Source organism: Glossina fuscipes, unplaced genomic scaffold (genome assembly GCF_014805625.2).
Source record: "Glossina fuscipes isolate IAEA_lab_2018 unplaced genomic scaffold, Yale_Gfus_2 114, whole genome shotgun sequence".
NCBI lineage: Eukaryota > Metazoa > Arthropoda > Insecta > Diptera > Glossinidae > Glossina > Glossina fuscipes.
The window spans coordinates 5,102,128-5,128,921 of NW_023998457.1; the positions used below are offsets into that span (position 1 = coordinate 5,102,128).

The 26,794-nt window shown below is 34.7% G+C and overlaps 1 protein-coding gene across 10 annotated transcripts in view; it reads left to right on the forward strand.

Annotated features, from left to right (window-relative positions):
* LOC119639995 (very low-density lipoprotein receptor-like) overlaps positions 1–26,794 on the forward strand; it is a 226,995-nt gene that overhangs the window by 138,212 nt on the left and 61,989 nt on the right. For 9 of the 10 annotated variants that reach the window (XM_038037760.1, XM_038037758.1, XM_038037757.1 and 6 more), the window contains one exon: positions 18,336–18,455. In XM_038037760.1, coding sequence (XP_037893688.1) covers positions 18,336–18,455 — 120 coding nt within the window. Of the gene's footprint in view, positions 1–18,335; positions 18,456–18,610; positions 18,728–26,794 lie in introns of all 10 variants that reach the window. The other variant, XM_038037759.1, reaches the window with a different exon arrangement.

Genomic DNA, 26,794 nt, shown 5'->3' on the forward strand with positions numbered 1-26,794 from the left:
GCTTCCTAACATGAAAGCGAGACCAACCCGTGAACACACGTGATCCAAATTTGATAAAATTAATTCTACACCTATTTTCAGCCTAAACTATTTAAAGTCGGATTTTGTATGATTTACAAAATAGACCTATGTGGTCGAGACTTAAAGCAGTAAATTTATATGCCGAGTCATTATCTTGAACCGTAAGATATTAAAAAATTAAATCTTGTTGGCGCAAGCGTTTAATTTGTTGGTACTAGGCCTGCTTCAGAGGGAGTTCAAAAACCGTCCCTTCCAAATCAAAACTTTCGCATTTATTTAATATATTGGAATACGGGTAATCAGCGATTTTCCGTAAGAAACTTTGTGGATTGGAATTTTGTTTTTTTGACATAACCTTTTTAAAAATAAGGGGTTGTAGGAGTGGAAGTGTCGGCGCACAAAGCATCACCAAAATATTTCAAAAGTTGCTACCTATAGCTTGAAAGCAAATGCATGGACAGATAAACAAAACGTATTCTTATAATTTGTTTGCCTAGGTTGGAGAAAGAAGAAAATTCTTCAAGGCAAAGAACTGATTGCCGCAGAACAAAGTCAAAAGAATTGATAATTCTTTTTATAGATCAAAACTGAGACAGAAAAAACAGATTAGGTGAGCAGAGGCCCTTTGAGTTTTCGTATCCCTTGCAATAACCGTATTTTCTTCTCACGCATTACGAGGGAAATTTCACTTCGGACGAAACGTGATCGTCTTTTCTATAAAGTTTCAACACCGTCTAAACGAAAAATAAAAAAATTTTTATGCAGAAGTTTCCTTAACAGAAAAACAAGTAAAAACCGCTGGCTCATCATTAAATACCTTTCACCAGCCTGCAATCATTCATATTAGGACTTTTCAACTTAAGTTGTTATATGAAAAACTAACGAAAACGTGATCTGATCCGAATCATTTTCTATAGTGTCCATCTTTGAGTCATGGTAATCCAATGTGGCAAATTACATCGAAATATCTCAAAAATTATGCTTTACATTGTATGCTGAACACAAGAAAACAAGACGGACGGATGGACAGGCAAGCTTAAATCGATCCAGAAAGTGGTTCTGTACGCGATCGGTATAACAAAAGATGGACCTAACTCAATTCCTTTTGAGTATTACACACACATCCGCACAAACTTAGTGTACTTTTGGATCATAAGTGGTCTAAAGTGTACTTATGTTTAGAAAGATTTGTACGTATCTTAACCGGCACGTTATACATGGCCCGTAAAGGACGGTTTAAGTGTCTTCATTGTAATTTACTTATCTAAATCATTTAATAGATGTAGTATTAGTTAGCTAAAGTTTTACCAAAATCACCATAATTTGCTTACGGTCATAGTTTAGCTTATAAAGGAATTAAACAAATTAATTACATATAAAATATTTAATTTTTGATGTTATGTAAAATGTGCTATTAGTTGAAATAATAGTTAATATACGATAAAACGAATAAGAAAATTATATTCGATCGTGGCGGAATCTCTTACACCCGTCACCGTAATCCTATAGAAGACATAAACAGAAAAACAACGGCATTGTCACGCTCCATAATATGGAACGATTCGCAGTTGATGCTTTCTAATTTCAAATTAAAAGGCTTTTTCGCTTTGTGTGTGGATGGGTCCTGTGAAAACTTTAGGTCACTCCTAATTTTTTTCGCAAATTTTTAAACGATATTTTATCGCTAACCGGAAAACGTTTACCAAAAGTATTACACAGTTTCGTGGACACTTAAATGAACAGACGGACAGGCGGACATGTTTAGCTGCATTCCAAATTTGAAACTGGCCAAGAATTTATATACCTTCTGAGGTTTCTGAAGTTTATTTTTGCATCCTTCAAAAGTATTGAAAAAAAAGTTAAATTTTGGATACACTACAATATTCGGCGTGGGCGTGATAAATTTTTTTGGTTTTTGTAAATATGCTTCAGAATCGACTTTAGAACAGACATTTATCTGCTATGATTTCTGAGTAATAAACAAAAAAATCCATTACTCATTTCGTTTGGAAAACAGAGAGGCTCTCAGATCATGCGTTGCTGCGGGCGCGCCACATATCAATCTGCGTGCAAGAATCTTCAACGTTTCTGCCAAATCGAAAGTCAATGGCTTCAATTTTCCGGCCAGGAGAATGTTTATAATAGACAACACACACACGGACAGACAGAGAGACGCACAGGCGAATATGCTTAAATCGATTTTTAATTTGATGCTCATCAAGAATATATATACTTTTTGGCCCCCCGGATGCTACCTTCGGGGCGTTGCAAATGTTTTGATAAAATAAATAAATCACTCATCCGTCGGTGATGTGTATAAAATGAATTCGTTTACGTCAGCCGTTAAACTGTAAAATAACGCCTAATTTTTGGCATGAAATTTTAATTAAAAACAAAATGTAATGAACGTAAACAAGGAAGACAAAGTATATAAAATTTAGATAAGATATTCTTGTCACTTATTCGGCCAATTGTTAGTAAATTTTCTCCCTTTTGCATGGACTAATGGATGGAATGGATGGATCACTTTAGGCAAAGCCTTTCGGATTTGCGCGGACTATTCCCATTGGGGAAGTATAAGAGGAAAAAAGATTTTAAAAGGCCAGTTCATGCTGAAATTTTCTGCTCTACGAAAGATCAATTTCCGTGAAAATCCTTATTAGGGTCGGATTCCAAAAATAGGTTGAATTGGTTCAAATTTGGTGCAGCATTGAAAATTATACCTTTTTTTCATATGAACTTTAGCTTTCGTTATATGAGAGGGAGTTTAAAAATTGCTCCAGCTGGTCGAAAGTTTTCTTACCAAGTACTACCTACTACTTAGGCACTTTTGTCGACGAATTTTGCAAATTCCATCGGCAGAATTTTCAAAATAGAATGTTAAATGGGGATTGGTCGAAAAAGTGAATCGATCCCGAAACATTTTCAATAGCGTTTGTCCTTGATTCAGAACACGTCACTGTAGCAAATTTCATTACAATATCTCAAAAATTGCGACCTGTAGCTTGAACCCAAACATACATGGACAGACATCAAATGGCTAGATAGCCTTAGATCAATTCGGTGTAAAGAAAGTTTGGTCTATCTTAACCCTTTCTGCTATTACATATGTCTGCACTAGCTTAATAATAGCCTGTACTGCAAGGAGTGTATGTAGGGTGTAACGACGTCGACTGGACATGTGTCTTAAGGAGAGTAGTTTTTATGGAATCAATCGAATTTGATAACAAGATTAGGTTATAAGTCTCGTTTAGATTTTTAAAGAAGACCCTGAGTGGATTAAAAAGTTCATAGTTGAACGCGCATTGACCATGTTTTATAAAAGGGAAATTTGTTATCGAGCCCATAAGAACATAAAAGTTAATCTTATTTAATAAAAAAGGCGAGTTCGTGATACCATTTATCAACTTTACCGTGAAAATTTCATTTAAAAAAGAAAAGCGATAAGGAGCCTGTTCCGACTCGAACCAATTCTAGTCGAGTTCGTGTTTGGAGCAAAACGCGTCGTTGTACCACATTTCATTAAAATATCTCATATATCGTTTTCCGTACGTTGAACAAAAGAAATACGACAGATGGACAGGCAAACTTAGATCGATGCAAAAAGTGGTCCTGAATCGATAGATATAATAAAAGAGATCGGTCCTTGTGGGTATTGCATACATCCGAACGAAACTTTATGTACCCTTATACCATGAATGGTGTGTATGGTAAATAGATCATATATAAGAGATTTAATTATCTCTAGAATATTTCATATTAAAAAAATCTGAAAAAATTAAAAAAAAAAAAAATTTAATTTTAAATTATTTATGACATTATTTTCTAAAATCTAACTCCAACCCACCTAATGCCATGCATACATATATAACAATACAAATATTTATATAGCATAAATGAAGGCTGAAATGCAGTGCAGCATCAGTGGCATTACTATTGTTTTCAGAATGCTGATGACAACAGAATTTTTTTTAGTTTTCTTCTTTTTTTTTTTTTTTTTTTTTAAATACGATTCAATGACAACTGCTAAATACATACAAAAGTATTTGAAGAGCATAAAAGATGTTGCAGCTGTTGTTTTGCTGCGTGACAATAGTTAAGAAAATTCTATTCAAGAAATTCATGACGCTATGGCAACTGTTTATCTAATACTAGAATAGAGAGTAAAAAGCAAAAAAAAAAAAAATAAAAGGAAATATGTAAAATAAAAAAACATTTCTATAATTAATTTTATAGCGTAAAGGGTTCCTACGATACTAAGTCGTAATGATATACATATATATATATATATATATATATATATTATATATTATATCAAAAACAAACTGACATAGACTGCAAAGGATTTTTTATTTTTTTTTTTTGTTTTGCGAAAACCAAAAGCAAAAAGACAAAAACTAAATTCATAATAGGATTATTTTAAGAGAATTTCATTATAAGTACTTAAATAATCATTACCATTTCATAAATACTTGAAAGATATTTAAACATTTTCGTAGATGAAGGGAAAAATTTTTAATTAAAACAAAAAAAAAAATAATATCACAAAAAAAAAAAAAAACAACAAGTCTAAACTCTTCAGATCTTTCGCAAACGTTAAGAACGTGCCTTCATCACATCCAGAGAGAGAGAGAGACGGAGTGAGAGATAAAGAGGATTAAAGATAAGCAGAATCTTCACAAATTCAATCTAAATAATACCAAGAAATTATCATTTTAAAGGCAAGAGTAAAAGGTTTTGGCGTTTTTGTTTTTTCTTTTATATATAAATTAATGGCATTGCCGAGAATTGGAGCAGCGCGTTCGAGTGTAATTTTTATAATCTGCACAACTTATTGTACAAAGACGGATGTGTATAAAATCTTGAATCCTCTTTTGTGACAGATCCATCGTCTCGTTTCCTAAATTGATCTAAGCTTGCCTGTCTGTCTGTCCCTTATTGTCGTGGCTGTGTTTGGCTTAAATTCGCGGGAAGAACTTTTGCTCGGTATGAAGTTGCACGGAGGTTTTAGATTGGCCTAACTCTCATCAATGGGGAGAATACGTCCGTATAGCGCATTCGTATCTGGAACTCGAGTATTAAACACCCTCGGCAGCGTGAGTGACGCATTTTCACTCTGTGCGCCGTCGTCTATCTGTCACTCGTCGGCGGTGACGCATATTGGCAAACCAAGAAGTAGCATAAAGCTGGTATGTCCAACAACATTAGAACACAGCAGATTAACCGCCCTGACCGCTTAGGTGCGGACATTTGGGGAATATCCGTGGTGGCTATGGTTGCCCCAAGTGCGGGAGCATTAAATGATTAGAGATACCTGATCGGCCTCGCCCTGTTCAGAGAGGAAGTTTTAAACCATATCCAAACTTTTGAACTAGTGTTGTCTGCCAAGGCTGGGGTGTGCCCAAATCAACTCTATTAATTGCCAGTAGGTCTAGGGAACTTCTAAGATTTCGAGTCACCGACATATTTTGGCACAAAGGCGCACGTTCTTGAAAATGGTTCGTACCAGACTACTTGCAATATAAATAAAATATTTTACGAAGTCGTTATAAGAATAACCTCTGGAGCGCGGTCCACTACAATATTTTCAAATCTATTTTATCCCATTTTTTTTCAATTTGCAGAATTCTTTCTTTGAATCGAGAAAGTAAATCATTCTGAAACGATCCATATAACTTAGGAACAAAACCGGTCGGGAAAATTTAATATCCCCTGGGTAACACAAGAGATGCACAGCATAAATAGACTTAAGTATCTTTTTTTCGCAACCTACGACACTTGCGGTACAGGACATGTGAAGTATACCGATCGATTCAAAATTATTTTCTGAAGCGATCCAAGCCACTCTCCCCGCCAGATGTCTATTTTGTCTTTCACTTAAGGTCATAATAATTGAGATATTTTGATGAAATTTATTGCATTGATGAATTTTGGTCGAACGACGAAGGCCAATAAGACTGGTTTGGATTCGACCACTTTTTCGGTCTCTTCCAATATAAGCCTCTTTATTTTGAAAAGATTTTATATAAATAACTGTATTAAGTGAAGTGGGGTAGGGTGAGGTATATTTCACTACTGCGCATTTATTTGCTTTTATCTTGATTTTTTATTAGTAAGGCAAGTGTTTCTCGGTTTCTTGGTTTTTCAAGTTTTCTTTCGAAGCTCTTTCTCTTTTTCTTCCAATAATACGTTTTTTTACTTTTTGTTATTTTTTGTTTTTATACTTAAAGCAAAAAGTTGCCGTAATTTTCAAATTTCGAACCGTTTTAATGCTATACAGAACTGAACTGAAAATTTTATATAGAGAACAATGAGAACCCCTACTAGTATCGAATATAAATATCTCGATGTTACCTTTCAAATGATTGGTGTATGTAAAAAAAAAAAGAAGTATCCGCAACTTAAGTGTACTTTTTATTATTATTATCTTTCTGTCTAGAAAACATATTGATATTTAATGTATAAGTTTAACATTAGCACGCAGTAAACGTTTATGAAATATATTATATATATATATACATATATATATATATATGTGTATGTATATGTGTATGTATATTATATATATATATATATATAATATATATATATATGATAGACATTATTACGTTCCTTAATATGAATTCATAAGCTGGAGGTGAAATATTATATATGTGTAGGTTTATCAACGTAGACACCTCTCGTCCTTCGCCTTGTTTATTCGCTTAGTTCATTTACATATAGATAACTTACTGACACTTAACTTTGTGCTCTTATGTATGAAACTAACTAAGTCTATCATATTTATATGAATGCATGTATGTGTTAATATGAAATAAACTTACATGAGTACATATACGTATGCATGTATGTTATGTACACGTGTATGTGTGTAAATTTCAATTAAATCCTGATGTCTGCACATATTGTATAAAGGTTAATGGAAAGTTATATGAACGACGAAAATATGCACAAACATATTTTATATTTACCTATACATACATCATGTCATATGAATCGGAATTAATGATTTTTACTTTCTTTTTTTTTCATATATTTTATTCATGCTGTTCATTCAATTAAAGGAAAATGTGTTTATTTATACAATATGTCGTAACGATATCCTTGATTATCTACTACATAGAATATTCATATATTTGTCCCCTTTCACATTTTCAATTTTCATTGGATATCCATGTCACATGTTCAATGAAAAATGCAAAAGTGAATATTCATACTTTTAGTGAAATCAATGCATAAATCATATAATATAACGAAAAAGCATAAGGTGATCAGAGATTTATTTTCGTATGGGATTTTGTATGAGTTTTATTTCGCATAATAACCACGTCCGACTGCCCGCTTATCTTTCTTGGTAACCCATCATGAAAGAGGTTTGGTCCGGGGAGATAGTCCCGTGGGAATCCGTCATTGCAAACTCATGGGGAATGACTCCTTCCTGTTGTCCGTGCATCTTTCCTGGGAACCCATCATGGAGTTATCGAGAAGACTATAAGTCGCCTGCTTGCAAGGCTTCTTTACTAAGCCATCAGCCGTTATTAAGGCTCAGGGCTGTGAGTTGTCAACGCAGTCGTGTGGTTGGATGCCTGATATTGCTGGATTAAGACTTCTCCTTAAACATATAGAAGAGAAAAATTTGTTGGCAGACCAAGAGTTATGGATCATCCGAATGCGAGATTATCTATTACACGTCAAGTCACCACAATCAGTCAGTGACCACAATTTTGCATCTTTCCTAAATCATAGACTAAAGTACTTGTAATAACTCATCTTTTTCTTGCATTGCAAAATTTCTTTAATGATAAACAATTGGAATCTAGGGAGGATTGTGAAAATCGACTACTAGAGTTTTTTGCAAATAGAGACCAGGACTTCTATGAGAGAGGCATTTTGAAGTTACCTTTAAAATGGCAACAAATCGTACAACAAAACAGTGCATATTTTACCTAAATCGGACAATCCGAAGCATGTTAAATAAAGTCCTGAAGTTCATATAAAAATAATGGATTTCTTTTTCCCCAAACTAATATATATATAGGTTCTTGCATGTATTTTGATCATTTTTTCACTTGGAAATGGCTTTCATTGAGAAAAATTAGTGCAATAATCAAAATATTGTCCAGCATTTCCTACAACTCTTTCCTATCTTTCTGGCAACATGGCGAAGCGTATCAAACGGACGACATTCGTTTAACCCCAATCTAATCATCGACCCGTTTTCACACTTCTTCAGGATTAGCGCGTCAGCTAAGCCATCCTGAATCGATCTGAACAAGTGGTAATCAGAAGGTAGTATCTCTGGCGAGTGCACGTGGCACGGTGAAATGATTCGAGCCGATTCGAGCTACAACAGTTTATGCTTGACAATTCTTGTAATGTGTGGCTGAGCGTTGTCGTGCAAGAGGATGACTTTGCGTCCGTTAATCGATATTGCTGGTATTCTTTGCAACAATATATCGTGCAAATTGTTCAAGCGGTAGATATCTGGAGTAATTGTTGCGTTCGGTTATTGGAACTCGTAACATGCTACACCTTGCTGATCCCACCGTATGCACAGTAAAACATTATAGCCATGAATATTCCTTTTCGTGAGGATCGCTCTCCTGAGCTAATGCATGACTTCTTGCGTTGGGGATTGTCGTAGTAGATTGACTTTACGTCGAAAGTCACAATGTTCAGCAGAAAACTCGTCTTTATTTGCCTGGAAGCAACGAAATGCAATATATGCGATATGATATAATATAAATGCTATGGGGGCTATGAGTATGCACTTTATCCGCCAGTCAAATTTCGCATCCAGGCAATATAAACTGAAATTGCGCAGGCATTCATTCTGTTACTTAACAATCTCTGCAGCGAGATTCTATAAATTTTTAAGTGCACTTTTCTGTTTTCCAATATCGTCTGATATAATATAAATGTTTCCTATTCTTAATGCTTATGCGATTGTAGACTTTGTTTGTATCACAGCGAGTTTCTTAATGTCTTAGCAAGTTTAACCTGTTAACTAAAACATCTTTCAATTTTAGTTTTTTTTTAATAAATAAATCCTTCGTTTAACTGTATAAATGCTTTTCGAACCATGGATGCGTGCTTTAAGTTCGCGATCGTAAGCAATAATTGATCCTATATCCATAAAGAGCCAAAGAGACAGACGGACGGACACGGATAGATCCATTCAGACTACCAATCTGTGGTATCCCTATACCTTGTTTTCGAATGTTACAAACAGGATGATAAATCTAGCATCTTTAATTTACGGCGATTTGTCTAATAACATATATAACTATGTTCGCCTTAACTTTCTTAACTGTAAATATTAACCAAAACGTATTATGAGTGCTTTAAATCGGATTTATACCACATAGTTTGCAATTATGGTAAGGCATCAAGTGGCCGAGAATGTTCCTCTGCTATTTCTCTGACTGAAATTTCACAGATGACTGAGAGAATTGAATAACGAAAGTAAAAAAAAAAAAAACCTAATCGGAACTCTTCAAAAATTGTTTTAAATTACCCATCATAGGATGTAACATAAAATTTTCGAAAAAAAAAACAAAAAATTTTATTCCGCTGTAAACGAATCTTTCACACCCATCTTGGTTATACCAAAAAATACTAAATAAAAAGACCAAGATTTCTACACTCTATAAAATTTAGTGAGCGTGAATGACTTTTCGTGGAAAGTAGAAATTTTCATCGTGTCCTCTGTATAATTTAAGGTAGCGCAATGTAGAAACCATCGTAACCTCTCCATCGTTAACGTCTCTGTAATAACGAAGACTACAGATGTTATAACAGAAGCTGACTACTTCCCACCATGAGAGCACGAGAAGAAATGTAATGAAACAATACAAAGCTTGACATGTTACTGCAAACAAGCGATACAAGGCGAGTAAATTTGTTCTTAGTTTTTATTGCATTGTAGGCGTGTTTTTTTTTTTTTGACCAATTCGGACCGTTCTCAAATTGTTTTGCAAGCTTGTAGGCGATTGCTTAATTTTTTCAAACGAGAGAATGTTTATTACAGATATCCAGTTAGACAGGCGGAGAGATAGATAGATGAACCGATGGACAGACAGGCTAAAGTAGATTCTAAATCGCCACACTATGAGGCATCACGAAGAAAACGTACGCTCAAAGTTTTATAGGTTTAGTGACCATACTTTGTGTTTCCCCTCTCCCTTAGTCAGCAGGCTACTGTACGGGAGCCAGGCCATTTTCAATGGCAACGGAGCATGTAAGAGTTTCCGATATTTTTACCAAATTTGAAGCTGATAGCTCCTGTGGCTAGGAGAACGTTTAGAATGAACATTACAAAAACGGACAGGCGGACATGCTTAAATCGATTCAAAATATAATGGTGATCAAATATACTCTCTATACTTTATATTGGTCCTCTGTGAAGGCTTCCTTCTGAACGTTGCAGACGTTTTGACAAAATGAACATACCACGAATCCTTCGCTAATGGGAGTATTATAAAAAACTTCTTAACAGCACTCTAAACACTTTGCCAATGTAGATGGATAGAGGTTAGTAATGAGAATAAGCTATCGCATGCAGTGTAGTGTAGTAGCTGCTGAGCATATCCATAGTTATGGATTTTTAGTTTACTTAGCAAAACAGGTCAAGGTATATGAATACAGAAGGATAATGCAAAAGAATACAGATTTTTTGCATATCTGAAATAAAATGACTCTTGAGGTAACCATAAGCATGTTTGCGTAAATGCGTGCGGAAATTATTATTATATATATTTTTTTTTCTCTTCAAAAAATATTTTCCAACAATTTGTAGTAAACTTTCCTTAATAATTTAAACAAAATTGTTCAGGTTAGTTTTTTCGTTAGTTTTCTTTTTTGTTTTCCTTCTAATTGAGAGCAAAGCAAGTTAAACGAAAAGTTGTAAAAAAAAAAAAAAAAAAAATTTGCTATCCCTTGCGACTGAAATTGAAACAGGTAGATAGACATGTATGACAAATTTCACATAACTTCCGTTTAACTCGTTAGATGCGGAAATAAATATTTTCCTACTGTGGCATTTCTTTAAGGTCCATTGTCGATTATGCTATATACATCACCAGTATACTCGGGATCGGCAATAAAGATCACATCACGCGGAAAATGTATTTTAATTTTTTTCAAATTATTTATTTACTTATTCGCGACTATCAAGTGTGTACACGCTTGTTCTCCATTCTCAATGTAATGATAGAGTTCACTTTGATCGTGTTTATAGTGAGTGCTCAATCGGTAAAGACGTAACACATTCGGTGGGCTGCGGCCGTTTCGCTATCTCTTTCTCATCAACGAATTAAACGAAGGGTAAATAAATGAAAACTATAAAGCAAAAGTCAATTTACATTGGCACATCAATTATTAAATTGCCTTTAAGGAGTTCTGCTTATATCAGGTGAAAGACTTTTTAAAGGTCTCCTCCAATAGTAATAATAGTTATATATTCAAAGCTCTTAAAAAGCCCACGTTCTCGATCAGCTCTCATACCGAGTGTTTCATCCTTAATCAACAAAATAGTATATCGAAGAAAGACAGTTTGCTCTGATATTTCGTGAATACAGCAATACAGGCAAGTACCCTCTTTAGTTACACAACAGAACTTGATATTGATTCCCCTTTTATTATATCGAACTAAGCTTGATTTCCTGTCGGTTCATAAGTCCATCTCATATCTGTCCCTGTTATTTTATGTTCAATCTACAGGCCGCAAGTTTCGAAAAATATTGATGAAATTTGGTACATCAACATTTTTTGGGGCCAATGCAGATCGCCGCAGAAACTAAGGCAGATCGGGCCACTTTTTTGACTACTTCCAATGTAAAGCTTTGTTTTAGACTTGTGTATGTTTACATCTACATTCAACAAACTAATGTAGAGTATTTGATAGTTGGTCGTAATCTACTATAATGAATTTACTTGCTTTTGTCTTTGGTTTTTCTTAAACAAAGATCGCGACGGAGTTATATGTTTTTCAAAGTAGAGGGCGATGCGTTCTATCAATTTTGAATAAATAGAATAAACGCAACAGATTATACTACAAGAACCACACCAAAGAAAAGCAAGTAAGAACATTATAGTCGGGCAACACCGGTATTTACGTACACTACACCACTTCGCTTGATACAGTTATTCACTCACTTTGATAATAAGCGACAATTCTTCTATCGGAAGAGAGAAAGTAAGGGTTTGCTTCTCGTGACATCGCCTACATATGTTAAGGTCGAAAAAAAAAAAAATAAACCTATGTGATCCAAAAGCTTATTGGCTTATAAGGGCGCACATTTCATGAGAATCCTTATATGTGGTGACATCGAAAAAATAGACTAACGTGATCCAAGTTTGATATAGTTTGGTTTCTTTGTCGAAATATTAAAAATTCGACTCTTTTTTCATATTCATTCAGTTGCCGTAGGAACGGTTATATTAGATTCAGAATCATTTCTGAATCGGTCGGTTTAATAAAAGATGTGTCCGTCTTAAGCCCTTCTGCATGTCACTAATTTAATACATCCTGTACCACAAATAGCGTAAGCTATAATAAAGTCTTACGTAAGATTCCGTACCGTGTGTAGACTCTATTGGGCTCTCATGACTATTTCATGGCAAGAACTTCTCCTAAACTTTGTTTTTCTTTGATTATCCTTACAAAACTAGTGCTTTTTTTGGTGGAGTACATTACACGGCTGTACTTTATAATTGTGAGGGTGCATAGAAGCCTAGACAAGTGGACGATTTTTTTTTTTTTTCAATCGGTGCCTTTGCTCTAAAGACTTTTTTTAATTCGCTTAAACGCTTTTCTCATAGGTTAATATATAAGCCTTAACATATATAAACGAATCTAAGCCCGCCAATGAGCGCATTCAGCATTGGCAGTAAACGTGTTAAGTGTAAAAGATAAAAAAAAAAGAAAATTTTATAAACAAAGAGTCGGCCAAGTTGGGAAAAACTTTTAAGTTTGCCAACATTCCAGAACTGAAAAAGCAAAATGCAAAATAAAAACAACTGAGGCAAAAAATTTTCAAATTAAGAGTGGAATAATACACCCACAGCAAATAAACTGCACGTCGTCCCCTTAGCAAAATATAAGGTCAACTACACCAGCAGCATCAATTTTAATTTAAAGTTACATAGTTCTTTACATTGAAAGTCTAACACTCAGGCAGGATGCTGGGCAGCTATATAAAAGTCTAGAATGTAAAGTTTTCTCTAACTTGTGGTATTTTTTCCCTTTTTTTTTTAATTTAAAAGCATATACCAACATATCTCGACAAACAAAACTTTGTGATACGCTACTTGCCTTGTTTGAAGAGATCCTCTATAGAATATATATTGTTTTGTTTGAAGTCTATATTCGCAGACCGTTGCAGTTATCCTCCAGTGATGGGCGAAAATCGTCGAGACTTTAAAGCTAGAGCTGGAGAACAGAGACTGACATAACTTATGTTTAAGTCATGATTGACAATATAGAAATATTTGAACAGAGCGACAAATTTTTTCCCTTTAATATGGCGGACCATTCGGGGCATATCTGTCACCTATGCGTGGAATACGGTTGAGTGAAGAAGTTTGGAAAGAAATTTACAAAGTGGTAGCCTAGTCGGTAAGTGTTGCGAATTTACCGAAAGCTCACTCACTATGGCTGCAAACTGCTCTAAGATTTAAGTTCGCGAACGTTGACTTGAGTGTCGCGACAGTTATTTACCGGTCTCTGCCGAGGTCTCAATACATATTTGTAACAAGCAGTGAGTAGCAGTTAAAGCACGTTAAAGACTCTTAATTAATAATGGAGAAGTACAGTCGCTTCAAAAGATATCTGAAAATGAAAAAGTTATAAAAGTTACGTTTGTATTGGGTGAACTTTCGGTTCCCATAATAACCTAAAACCGTTATACGAAAGCTGTGTGAAGAATGTTAGCTAATATCACTTTTTCGTTCACTTTTTGAAAGCAAATCGGGGAGATTCTACACCAATGTTTGCTGTAAATTGAAAGCAAGCATCTTTTTTCTTTAATTATTATGGATATGATTGCACGCGAGCGGCTTGGACTTATTCTAATACTTTGTCAAATTACTTTACATCGTTTCAATATTCATTGATTATATTAAAACTTTTGCTAACAATGCTAAGTCGCCTCTGGGGCTCATAAAAAGTGGTCTAAGGAATTCTACGTTACTTATATCATGAAAAGCTTAGATTGATCCTGTGTTTTAAAGCAGGCACGGGCAACTACCGACTCATAATGTTGTATACGTTTAAAATTTCAGATAATTCACAATTTGTTCGCACATAGCGATGCTGCACATGAATTACGTCTACCTTTATTACCCCATCTTGTTCGCACTTCTGGAGTGTTATGAAAATTAAAGTTGGCCCGCTGGCAAAAAATCTTGCCTAACCCTGCTTTACACTAACCCTACAATATTCACTTGTACAACGATTACCAAGCTATGGATACTATGCAAATCTTATTGAGTCCATCCAACGGAAATTTCGACTGTTTGCGTTGCACTGCTAGGCTTGGGATTCATCGGTAACGCTATCCCCGTATGCAAATAGTTTGAAGCTTATGGATTTATAGTCACTTCAGAGAAGAAGGGAAATGTTGGTCACGGTACAGTGATATTTTTTCCTTGGCATTGTTGGATCAGGAAATGTTGAAGATATTCTGTTTCGGATTCTTAGGCAGAGTGTTCCTTTGGCACTCATACACTGTTGTATTAATTATCTTCTTTAGTGAGTGAGTGGTACAACCGCTTAGAACTCTTTTACTCAGTTACTGTAATGTGAAAAAATAGGTCGATAGTCCGAACTGTGAGAAATATCAAATTGAGTGAATATTCTTTTATTATATGCAATGCATAAGAGTTAAAATCGCATATCGCTTTTGTAATAATGTCGTTTTTCCATTTCCATATCTCCATTTATATTCTAAACGTAACGCGGGCAATATTAATAACAAACACATATATAGAGAACTAAATATATCACAAGGTTTACCATTCCTTACTAACCTTTTTGCATATGTCAATCTTCCAACAATCGACCGGCAAACATGCGAACGTGTTCTTGGACTAAGGGACGAAAATCGCAAAACTTATTTAGAGTCTCATCTTCAACCAACAATAAACATATGAGTATGTACTTTATGCAGTCGATGACAAGTACACTGTTACACAGTGCAACAAACGAATGGAAGCATCTAATAGACCGTCATTTTGTGATGGTGTAGATGCATACATATAGAAATGTTGTAATTTTTATTACCTTCTTCTTAATAATGTTTTTACTTTACTTTTCCTCTTCTTCGTTAAAATAGCTATTTCAAAAAAGTTCAACACGTTCCTGACAAAGCTTACAACAAGGAAAACTTATCATCCTTGTCAGCAGCAAAACTTTTTCTGTTTTCTTTTCCTTTTTCTTCTTAAATAATGGTTGAAAATTTAATTTCATTTCGGTTAACTTTTTCATGAAATATAAACCAATGTGTTGTGTAGATCACAAAGTATTTTTCACATTTTTCTACGTAGTCCCTTTTACTCTTTTCTTTTAGATATATATAATTTTGTCAAAACACTTGCAACGTCCAGAAGAAAGCTTCAGAGAACCCAGAATCAATATCTTAATCCATTTAAACATGTCCATCTGTCCGTCAATATAAGGTCTCTTGTAAACTTTCTTCCCGAAAGTAAAGCTACCAATTTCAAATCTAGCAGAAGCATTGGAAGTTCTTGCACGCGGGATGATATTGAAAATGGGTCTACGATGCTACATAAACTGAGAAGACATCTGTTTCATAAACGAGAAAAAAATTGTTCCTCTGTTCATTACTCAAAAACCACAGCAGATAAATGTACAATAATTTGAATGCATATGCTACGACCGATGCTGTAGCGCCTGTAAAATAAGAAAAAAATTGACCACGCCTACCCAAATCAAAATTGAATTTTTTTTTTCACGCCTTTATAACGCGCAAAAGCAAACTGTAAACCCCTACAAAGTATATAAGTTTTCAAATTTCGGAAGCATCTAGGCATGTCCATCTGTCCGTTTGCCCAACTATGTAATATACGTGTGATAAATATTTTTCCATTCGCAAAAGTGAAGCTATCGCCTCCAAACTTGCAATAGATGCGCAATATAAATTTCCGCCGTGCCCACTCCACATTAGAGAGTATGGAAATTTATTTCCTCATTTTTAGTCTTGCCTAGGCTAACGGTAAAAAGATTCGGTCACGACCGAATATAATTTTCTTATTTGCTCATTCTTTTCTTTTGTCATGTTCTGAATAACATGTACCAAAGCAGGTGTCATAAGTCTGAAGTTGTTAGTTTTAGTTTCTTAGACAGATTTTAAGGAGTGAAAGTAGAAATGAAAAGAAAACCAAAAACTTTTATTGGTTTGTCACAGTTTATAGCCCATAGTCTTATTTACTTTACAAATACGCGATATATATACATCTATGTATTTATATGGAGAAAAAAAGTATAAGAAGCAAATCAGTGTAAAGTTAATTTATGCAATTTTTCTACTGAATCTCTACTCGGACTACTTTTATGCCTTTTTTTAATTACTGTAAACCTCCATATATCTAAAAGAAAAAGAAAAGAAATAAGTGAAAGCATTATAGTGGGACGCAGCACAATATTAGATCACCTCCTTTAATACAGCTCTTTATATAAGGCCATAAGTGCAAACGTTTCGCTCGCTAGCTTTGTTATATCCTTCACAGCAAAAACTCACGATATCATGATTTCTTGCATATTATGTCTATTTTTTGACGCATCAATCTTTGGACATAAGATTCCTTAAGCCAAAATGAACTTTAGTACATCTGGTCTGTTATTGACTTGCATATTCCCTGTTATGGTTGTTTAGAGCTTGAAGATTGTGATGCATCCACTGTTCTTTACAAGCGTTTAGCCTCGCCGATGCTTTGAGTTAGTCAAGAAATGTAGTGTTTCTTGCAAATTTCATTTTTTTGGAACTAAAGTACTATTTCTATCCAAAGTTCCAAGAAATTATGTTGTGTATGCCTCAATGTAATAATTCATGCAGTTAAATATAGCTTGAAGACGATACACTTAAATGAAGGACTAGCAGTTTTCATTCCATACCCTACAATACTAATTGTAATCTCTTTTACCGAACCGAGACGTACTAATTTGTGCTCTTAATAAGAGATTATGGAGACGTCCGTCTCCAGCTCAATTCTATTGGGGAATTAAAAAAACATATATTTTGTTTGGAAAGACATATTTTAACAAGTTTTCTAAGAGGGACTTTTTCATACGGTCTCTCTTCACCGCATAAAATAAATTTTCTTCAAAAAATGATTTGTTAAGATAGTCTTTCGAAAATTTTTTGTTTTGCCACTTTTTTTTTTATACCCACCACTGTACGATGGGGGTGCACTCATTTTATTTTTTTCCATACTGTATGTAAAACCCAAAAGGAAACTTAAGAGATCCTGTAAAGTATGTATATCCTTGATCAGTGTGAAATTCTGAGTTAATTTAATCATGTCCGTCCGTCCGTCCGTTTGTGAGGTGTACTTTGTTGGCACTCTCGCAAAAATGAAAATATCAACTTCAAACTTGGTAGCAAACTTGCAAATTTCTGCACGCAAGTTGGTATTGGAAATCGGCCAAATTGATCAGAGCGGAGGCACTCAATAGAGCGTAAACTGAACGCAACTAAGCTTTTTTTTAACAAAAATTTTTGGATTTTTGCTCGTTACTCGGAAATTGTTAAAGTTAGGAGGCTGAAATTACTACTAAGGTCAACTCTTTAGGTCCAAAAATGGAACCAATCGACCGTATCCAGACAAAGTTACGAGTAATTAAATTTTAGTTTTTTACCTTTTCGTATTAATCGTAAGGCATACACAAGAGAAGGTTCAGAACTATTTTGTGCATTCCCCAAATGGAGATATATTACCCGCCTACAAATGCGTTAATTTTAAAATGACCATGATAGACACCGCGAATAACTTTCTCTTAATAATACCATCGATATGGGTATCAAATAAAAGAACTTGGGGAGTAGAATGCGAAAAGCATAGTGGTGTGTGTGGGAGATTCAGCGCCCGCCAAATATAGCTTTCCAACCTGTTTTATTTGCTATGGTTGCGATCTATCGCGCAGAAGAAGAAAGTTTACCTACTATGCAGTTTTTCAAATGATTTTATTTTATCTTTCAATCGCATTTCTTTCACAAAGTCTACCTTTTTACTTAAATTTTAAATTAATTAACCGTTAAGACATTTTCTACTTATCTTATTTCTTTCATTTACAGAGTCCTCCTGCGAAGAGGGTAGATTCCGTTGTAATAACGGTAATTGCATACCCAACAGATGGCGATGTGATCAAGAGAACGATTGTGCTGATGGTTCTGATGAAACACCTTCAATGTGCAGTAAGTGATCTTTTTTTCCTTTTTTTTTTTTAAATTAAGAGAGAATTGTACAACTCTTTCTGTAAAGACAAACAACAGAACAATACAACAATTTTACACTTTGTTGAATACATTTTTATATATATGTTATATATATATTTAAACACACTTCACAGTGAATTACTGCAAACATCACGAAATTAAATGCAAAAATGGTGAACAATGCATTCCGATTAGTTGGAAATGCGATGGTAGTCCCGATTGTCGCGATAAATCCGATGAAGAAAATTGTCGTAAGCTAAAAAAATATTTTTTACAATTTGTTTCATTGCATTGAAATTATTTGTGGGCATATAGTGGCAACTCTCGAAACGAACAATTGTCTTACATTTAGATGCACTGCATGATTAAGAAAATTATTATATAATTTATGTCATTACTTTCTTTCATTTCTTCGATAAGTACAGTTTATAGAGCCTGACCTCCTACGGTCTGAGTTTTTCCATTTATTAGTTTTTGATATAGCCATCTTTTAAATTTTGAGCTAAATTACTGAGACTCAAGGGTAAAGATTTTGCATGAAGCTTTCATGGTTTTCTAAAAACTATGCGAAATTGTTGTATTTTTAAGACCAGTAGCGGTACCACCGACTTCAAAATATTAAAAATCTGGATAAACTCCATGTCTACTCATTGACCTTTTTCTAGTAGGGATTGCTACTATCGTCAGATTGCGATGGACTTGTAAAGGGCTCAGCGGGATCTTGATATTTTTTTTTTGGCTCCTCAGCTACATTTGTGCCATAATAAAGGACAGAAACTAACTTTGCTGAAGACTTTTTTGCAACATTTTTTGGGTTTCCTTGTGCCTAATTTTTTCTTTAAGATAAAACAACATTTACAAGCCAACATTATCGTGCTTTTTAGCATTGATGTCAGAGCGAATATAATCGTCATCATCGACGTTAGAGTTAGTGTAGCATTGATGTTAGCGTTAGTGTGACAATTAGCATTGACATTATCATTGATATTGTATAAACATTGATATTGGCATTAGTTACATAACTAGCATTAACTGCAGCACTGGCATTAGCATTTGCTACAGCATTGATATTTGCATTAGTGTGACACTAGCATGGTATTAGCATTGGCATTATCATTGGCATTATCATTGGTGCTATGCTAAACACCGCTGATATTGACGTTAGTTACAACACTTTGAAGCTTTAGCATTGGCATTAGTTGCAACATTGTCATTAGTATTAGTATGAGGTTATCATTGGCATTATTATCATTAGTATGGTATCTGCATTGATATTAGCGTTAGTTACAACACTAGCATTAACTGCAACATTGGCATTCGCATTGGCGCTAGCATTGGCATTAACATTAGTATTGACATTAGCTGCAGCAATGTCCTTAGTTATGGCAAGCATTGCTACTAACTACAGCGTTAACGTCGAGTATATGCTTTGGCGTTAGCAGTAGTTACTCTCCTTATTTTTTTGATTAAGTAAGTCTGGTTTTGAATAATATGCTTTGATAATAAAAAACAATAACATGATAGAAGAATGCCACACAATTCGTAAATGGCTCCCATTATTAAATATAACGATATAGTGGAAAAGTTCCCCTTAGCCCATAAAAGGCCCGCGTTAATGAACATAAACTTTGACAAAACTAGACTCTACTAAATTACATCAGCCTATCCGTCTTGCACGAGAAAAGAAGGCAATGTTTTTTTTTGCTTTACTTCCTGAGACTTCGGATGATGATCTTAAAATCTCAATCTCTCCAAGGTTAATTTTTTTTTTTATATGACTATAAAACAAAAGAGTTTTCTTCAATGCCTAATGACATCTTTTCCGAGGCTGCTTAGATTAAGGCATATAAAAATGTAACCTTATGTTCTTTGACATAAAAGCGCAAAGGAAATCTGGTAAAAAGCAAATAAAAATGCGTATGCAACCTATGTAAATTTTTCCATTTTGTAATATATAGTTTGCGGTGTTCGTTGTCGAGAGCTCACTGTGTATTCAAGCTACTAACCTACCTTATCGTACGTGCTGACCTACTAAACAAGCAAGTCAGCGGTAAAATTCATAAATTTATGTTAAAAAGTGAACCTGTGTTTAATAAATCATAAAAGTTTCCACGTTTCGGATTATTTCCTGCGGTTATTTGATCATATGCAAGCATTTCCGCCCATTCTTTTAATTCATCATTAAATGATTTTAATAAAAATTTAATAAAAAATTTTGATATTTTTCTCACACACATTAAAGAGATTCTTGTTTCCCATCTTAAATTTATGAATACAGATACGGATGATAAGCTTTACAATAAATTACTTACTAAAATTTTCTGAAAGTTTGTGCCTGTGTATGTACTTATGAGCAATAATTTACTTAGGTGTACTAATAAATTTATATTTAATATCTTTGTGGACATATTTCATAAATCAATAAATTATAATAGTAACAATATATATTGTATATAAAGCCATCTCTCGTTTTGACCTCACACGGCCTTTGTCGCGAAGAGGGAAGTGTTAGGTTAAGTTAGTGGTAAAGTAAACCATTGTATTAAGTTGACATGACAAACGACACGTTTGATGCAACCCAATCGGAAAACAGCTGTACGGTAAGGATGTCAAGAGACAACCTTGTAGGAAGTACGAACCAGGTGACTTTCACTGTCGTCCGAGCCTTGGACCGTTCCGTTTTTCTTGTTCTCTTCTACTTCGGGCAACAGCCACCAGGGCATGACGTCTTCTGTGCTAAATTAAAAACCTAAATTCCTAATCGTAGTGAATGAAGATCTATTCTCGAGGCTTACTATATAATGCCGTATAATAGAAATTAGTTCACGAATCTCGGATTCTTTTCTTTTAAAATTCGTGGGGTATTGTGTTAAAACATCGAGAAAGTAAATAAAAAAAATTCACCAAACTATACGTTCCGACAAAAAAAAAATTCTTGTGGAGGGAGCTAGCATTCGGCGAGCATACCACAGCGAGAGATTACGGCCAATAAGCGGTCTCCCAATATATATATAATTATATATATTTTTTTCCCAAAGTTTTATCAACTGTGAGTTGAGTTTACCCATCACTATGCAATCGTCATTGGATTAATATTTCTCTTTGTCTCTCTCTCTCTCTCTCTCTCTCTCTCTCTCTCTCTCTCCCTCCCTCTCTCTCTCTCTCCCTCCCTCCCTCTATCTCTCTCTCCCTCTTTCTCTCTCTTAAACTTAACTCTTAAAATACGCATAATATACATAATTGTTTCGAATTACGCATCGATAACTGTACTATGTTACCAGCTATTGCCAATTAAAGTTTTCCTTTTTTAAAGTTATCATAAAACAAGTGAGAACGTTATAGTCGGACATAGCCGACTCTTATGTACTCTACATCACTATGTCTAATGCAAATGTTATACATAATTTTCATGCAAAGCATACTTTTCATGAGGGCTTTCCCTTATATGGGATGATATACAAAAATTAGATCTACGTTCTCCAAACTCGACAAAATTGATTTCTATGTCAGTTTACTATTATGAACTAATTTTCGCCTTGAACTATTAAAAATTATAACTTTTTAATACATTAAAATTCAGCTTTCCTACGAACCATTATAAGATCTGTGGTTCGAAAAATTGTCTTAATTGAATCAGATTTTTTATACCGAGCGAGTTTTGTCGAGAAATTAAACAAAAAATTTCAAACTTTTTTCAGTATAATGACTTTTCAAAATAGTGCATTATATGAGGAGAGATCGAAAAAGCGAGCCTACCCAAACCATTTTGAATAGCATTCGTTCTTGATTCAAAGCACGTCACTGTACCAAATTTCGTCCAAATATCTCAAAAGTAGCGACGTGTAGCTTGAGGACAATAGTGAATGGACAGAAATCATAAAAGCGGACAGACGGACAAATAGGTGTAAATCATTTCAGAATGACTTTCTGTACAGTAAAAGATGGCTTTATCGTAAGCGCTTCTGGATGTTACATATGTATATCACATACCACGAGTGGTGTAGGGCATAATTAGGGACAACTTACGTTCATTTACAAGCTTGATCTGTAAACATAAGTTCTTTTATTAGGCTTTGCAGCTTTAAATTCATTCGTTTCAAGGTTTTTAGTAGCATTGCTTTGAAAACTTTGTACTTTCCTTTTCTATCTCTTTTCAAGGTCTCGAAAGTCCTACCTAGTTCTACCAAATTTCTAAATTGCAAGTGCAAGTGTGCAAGTTTATGTCAAGTTCGAGCAGAACTTGACACAGATCCACTTTTTGTTATATCAAAACCATTTTCCATATGGATGTAAACTTATCCGTCCGTCTGTCTATTTGATGTCTTTTCATATAATCTCGTGTTCAACCTGCAGATAGTAAATTTTTGCGATGCTTTAATGGAATTTGATCCAAAAGTGAACCCTATTGAAAATGTTTCGGATCGGACCACTTTTTCGATCACGACCTTATTTTGAAAAGTCATTATATAAATGAAATATATTAAGCGACGTGGTGCAATCTTTTTACTAGTGCGCAGTGGGCTAACGTAATGTTTTTGGTTGCATTGTATTCAATTTTTAAAAAGTGATACTTTAAGTTTTCCTGGGTCTGTTCCGAAAGACCACTAAGCAAACGTCTGTAAACAAGGCAAAGCGATCAAGAACAAATCATTCGGCATATTAGTTTACCAAGCAAAATAATTTTTTTTATATCGTGCATCACTTGAGTCAAAGTGTAAATATATATCCTGTGTATGATGGAGTTTCTGAGCAACGAGAAGAAAAAACGCGGAAAGCAAAGATATTCTCAGGCAAAGGCCCATTCTTTGGTCAGTTTGGATTATTAACAAAATTCTTTCGCAGATTTGTAGGCGATAACATTATTTTCGCCAAAGGGAGAAAGCTTATCAAAGATACTACACATTTGGGTAGATGGTCCGATGGACAAATGAAGAGATCAAGTGCATTCCATATATGAAACTGGCGTAGAGTTTATGTACTTTACAGTGTTTTTGAAGCTTGCTTATGCAGTTTTTGGAAAAAAAATCAAGATAGGTAGGCGTGACTGATTTTTTCCATTTTTGTCCAAGTCCTATGGCATCTTCCACAAGATATGCCTATAAGTTTTTATGATTAATGAGTAAAAAACAAATTTTTTGTTCCCTTTTAAAAATGGAAGTGTCCTCACATTACGTGGCAGTGCGGGCGTGTGCTTCGACCGATTTAATTCATTTTCTATACAAGAACTTTCACTGTTTCAGTTAAATTCGCGGCCTGGAAAATATTTACGACAGACATTACACAGACGGACAGACGGACAAGCTTAAATCGTTTTAGAATTTGATACTAAATTTTGCAAAATGAATAAACCCCTCACTGAAGGGTGACAAAAAAAAGAAAAAAAAAAAGAAACGTTTGCAATTCTAGCATAATGGCACGTACTCTCCGTCTGAACAGAATTGGTTTAATGTACGAGTCATACGAAGCTTTGAAGATCAAAAATTATTTTAGATCCATCATAGTCAAGGCACCACTCACCTTAAGCAGAATTGACTTTGATAATCTTTGAAGAATCCGATATTGAGATAAAATTATATAGACATCGTTTCAATATTTGCAAAGCATCGGTCTTCCTGATATTATTTAACTTTTCTCTAAAGCATTCTTCGCTTTTTTTCTGTGTTTTTCTCCTCTTATGGTCATCGCGTGACATCTTCTTCTGCATTTTTTTCTTTCTGCAATGGAAAATGAAGATATCAAAAAGCATTACTCTACGTTCATATCGATAAGTAAGAGCTGACTCAGATACATAAATTCTATTTAAAATAGGTTAAAATGATATAACGCACACACACACAGTCAGCTGGCTATAGAGCATTATATGTATTTATGTACTTTTGGGATTTGGTATATAAATTGTGTTTATTGTTGCTCTCAGTTTCTATTTAAAAACACATGCTCATAATGTTTACGACATTATGTGTAATGTTGTGCTTACATTAAAAACGTATTCTTTTTCTTCCATTTTGAACGAAAGAAGAAAATTAAAAGAAAACCAACTTTCGTCATCATTAATGTCAAATTTGTTAAATTTATAAAAATATTTAGTAAAAATTTGTCTTTCACAAGACGACTGACAGACAGATATCCAGCCTATATAACAAGATGCTGAAGGAAGAAATAAATATTTGTTAGGGTAATCGCTGTCTCTAACATTTACTTACATTTTTCTTTTACTTGAAATCGTATGCCGGGTTTCCCAGTAGAGATAACATAATGTCTCTTTTTACTATGACGGCTATATTTCAAATATTAAGAGTATTCAATATTTTATTATTCGTGTTCAGTGAGGTTTGCAATTTTATCATGCGATAGCGCGTATACATCTTACATTATACTATTAATGCAATGCTATATACGCCACACTGTCTACGATACCATGTATCCTATGCTAGACATATTATACCGTACTCTACTACACAACACTGTGGTGGAACTTACCGTGGTGAATTCATAGTGGGCGTATGTATTTTTGAATGCCTACCTGCACTGGGCGGGGAGGAAATGCGGAGAAGTTAATGTCTTCATAAGCCTAGTTTTCTCGGGTCATGGAAATTTCTCGAGGTATATTGTGCCGTTTCAACTTGCGAACGGATAACGCATGCGACCTGTGCGAATACATAAACGACAATGCGCAACACACTTTTCTTCCGTCCGTCTTAAGCATAATTGAAGGGGAACCTTTTCACATTTCTGCTAGTAGAAATTACGCCAGGTAACCTGCTAGCGCTCATATTAATGGACACCAAAAGACAGAAGATGGACGCCGATTTTTTGCAATATATACCCCGAGATAAAACCATTCGAAAGCGATATCCGAACCTCCAATCTCAGGCAAGGAGTCGGGAGGTGGGATGACATATTGAGCATAAGGCAAGGCTTAATCTCAAGGGAATGCGAAAGCAGGTCAAGGATAACTTTGACTCCAGTGCAAGGCCACTAGTTGTCAGTTCGCCTTTTTAAAAAACTCTTTACTGTACTACACTGCACTCATGTACCATAATATATATACTAATCTGTGTATACTATTCCGTATATACTTACTATATACACTGTACTACACTGTACTATATATATTTTAAAATTATCCAAAATTTTAATCGAGATAATCATTCCCATCTCGCTCAACTTTTCATGGACTTCTTTACGAAAACCATCTTCAAAGACGAAACTCATTTCCCTCGCAATTGTTTCGTGGATAAAGAAAATTTTCTTCACTGATGTGGAGTCAGTTCACACATAACTCCTAAGATTTTTTTAAATTTTTTAGAAGTGATCTTTTGGTATGGCTTTTGAGCTCTTGATATGATCGGCTGTTATATTCCTAAAAATCAAAATAGGCATTCTCCTGGTACAGTGAATGGAGAGCATCATCGATGTTAATGAATTTTTCAATGGAACGAATTGAAAAACTTGATCTAACCTACATCTGATTTTGAATAGAAAGAGGCGAAATTTACCTGAACGTGTAATGCGGTAACGATGGAAAAAGCAAAAGATAAAAGGTGACCACAGTCTAATCGGGGTGTGCCCAATCGGTAATGGACCTCGACTAACTTTGATTTAAACCTTTTTGGATCCTCTTTTTCTTAGGGAGTCTGCTACAAAAAAAGTAATCTTTCACTCATGCTTTAGGATTTGGAATGTTCAACGTGCTATTGACGAATGTAGGCCAGATTTGAATGAATATTACGCCCGATAGTTATATCGATATGTGTATTATATATATATGCATATATAACATTAGCCGAGTCTACTTTGAGCAATAGAAAATGTTCACCAATGGTGTAAGTTCTTCGCCGAATGGCGAGAAGATGGCTTATACTCTACAGTTTTTGCGAGGGATTTGGGCATGTAACGTGTGACGGCGAAGCTTGTTCCGAAATTGCTAACTTTTGAACATTGCTTATTCGCAATTTTTTAGCCAAAAGCAACACCGTAATCATGGCTCGGCCACCGTACTCGCCGGACTTGATATCTTGCGACTGAAAACACCCATAAACGGGCAGAGCTTGGCCACGTTTAAGGAAAGAAAGACCGCAACGCTGAATGTGCTCAAGGTCTTTAGCAAAAATTGCAACTACTTCTAGGATTGGAAAAGGGCTGGCATATGTGTATCATACCTAAGGGGGAAAAATAGATATAGATAAGTAAATAAAAACCTTTGGAGAAAAATAAACAGTCGGCCTTTTTCTGAACGTTCCTCGTATACCCATACATATTGTAAGAGGTATAGTGATGAACTGAAGCTGTTGCTAAACGCATACTAATGACTTTGA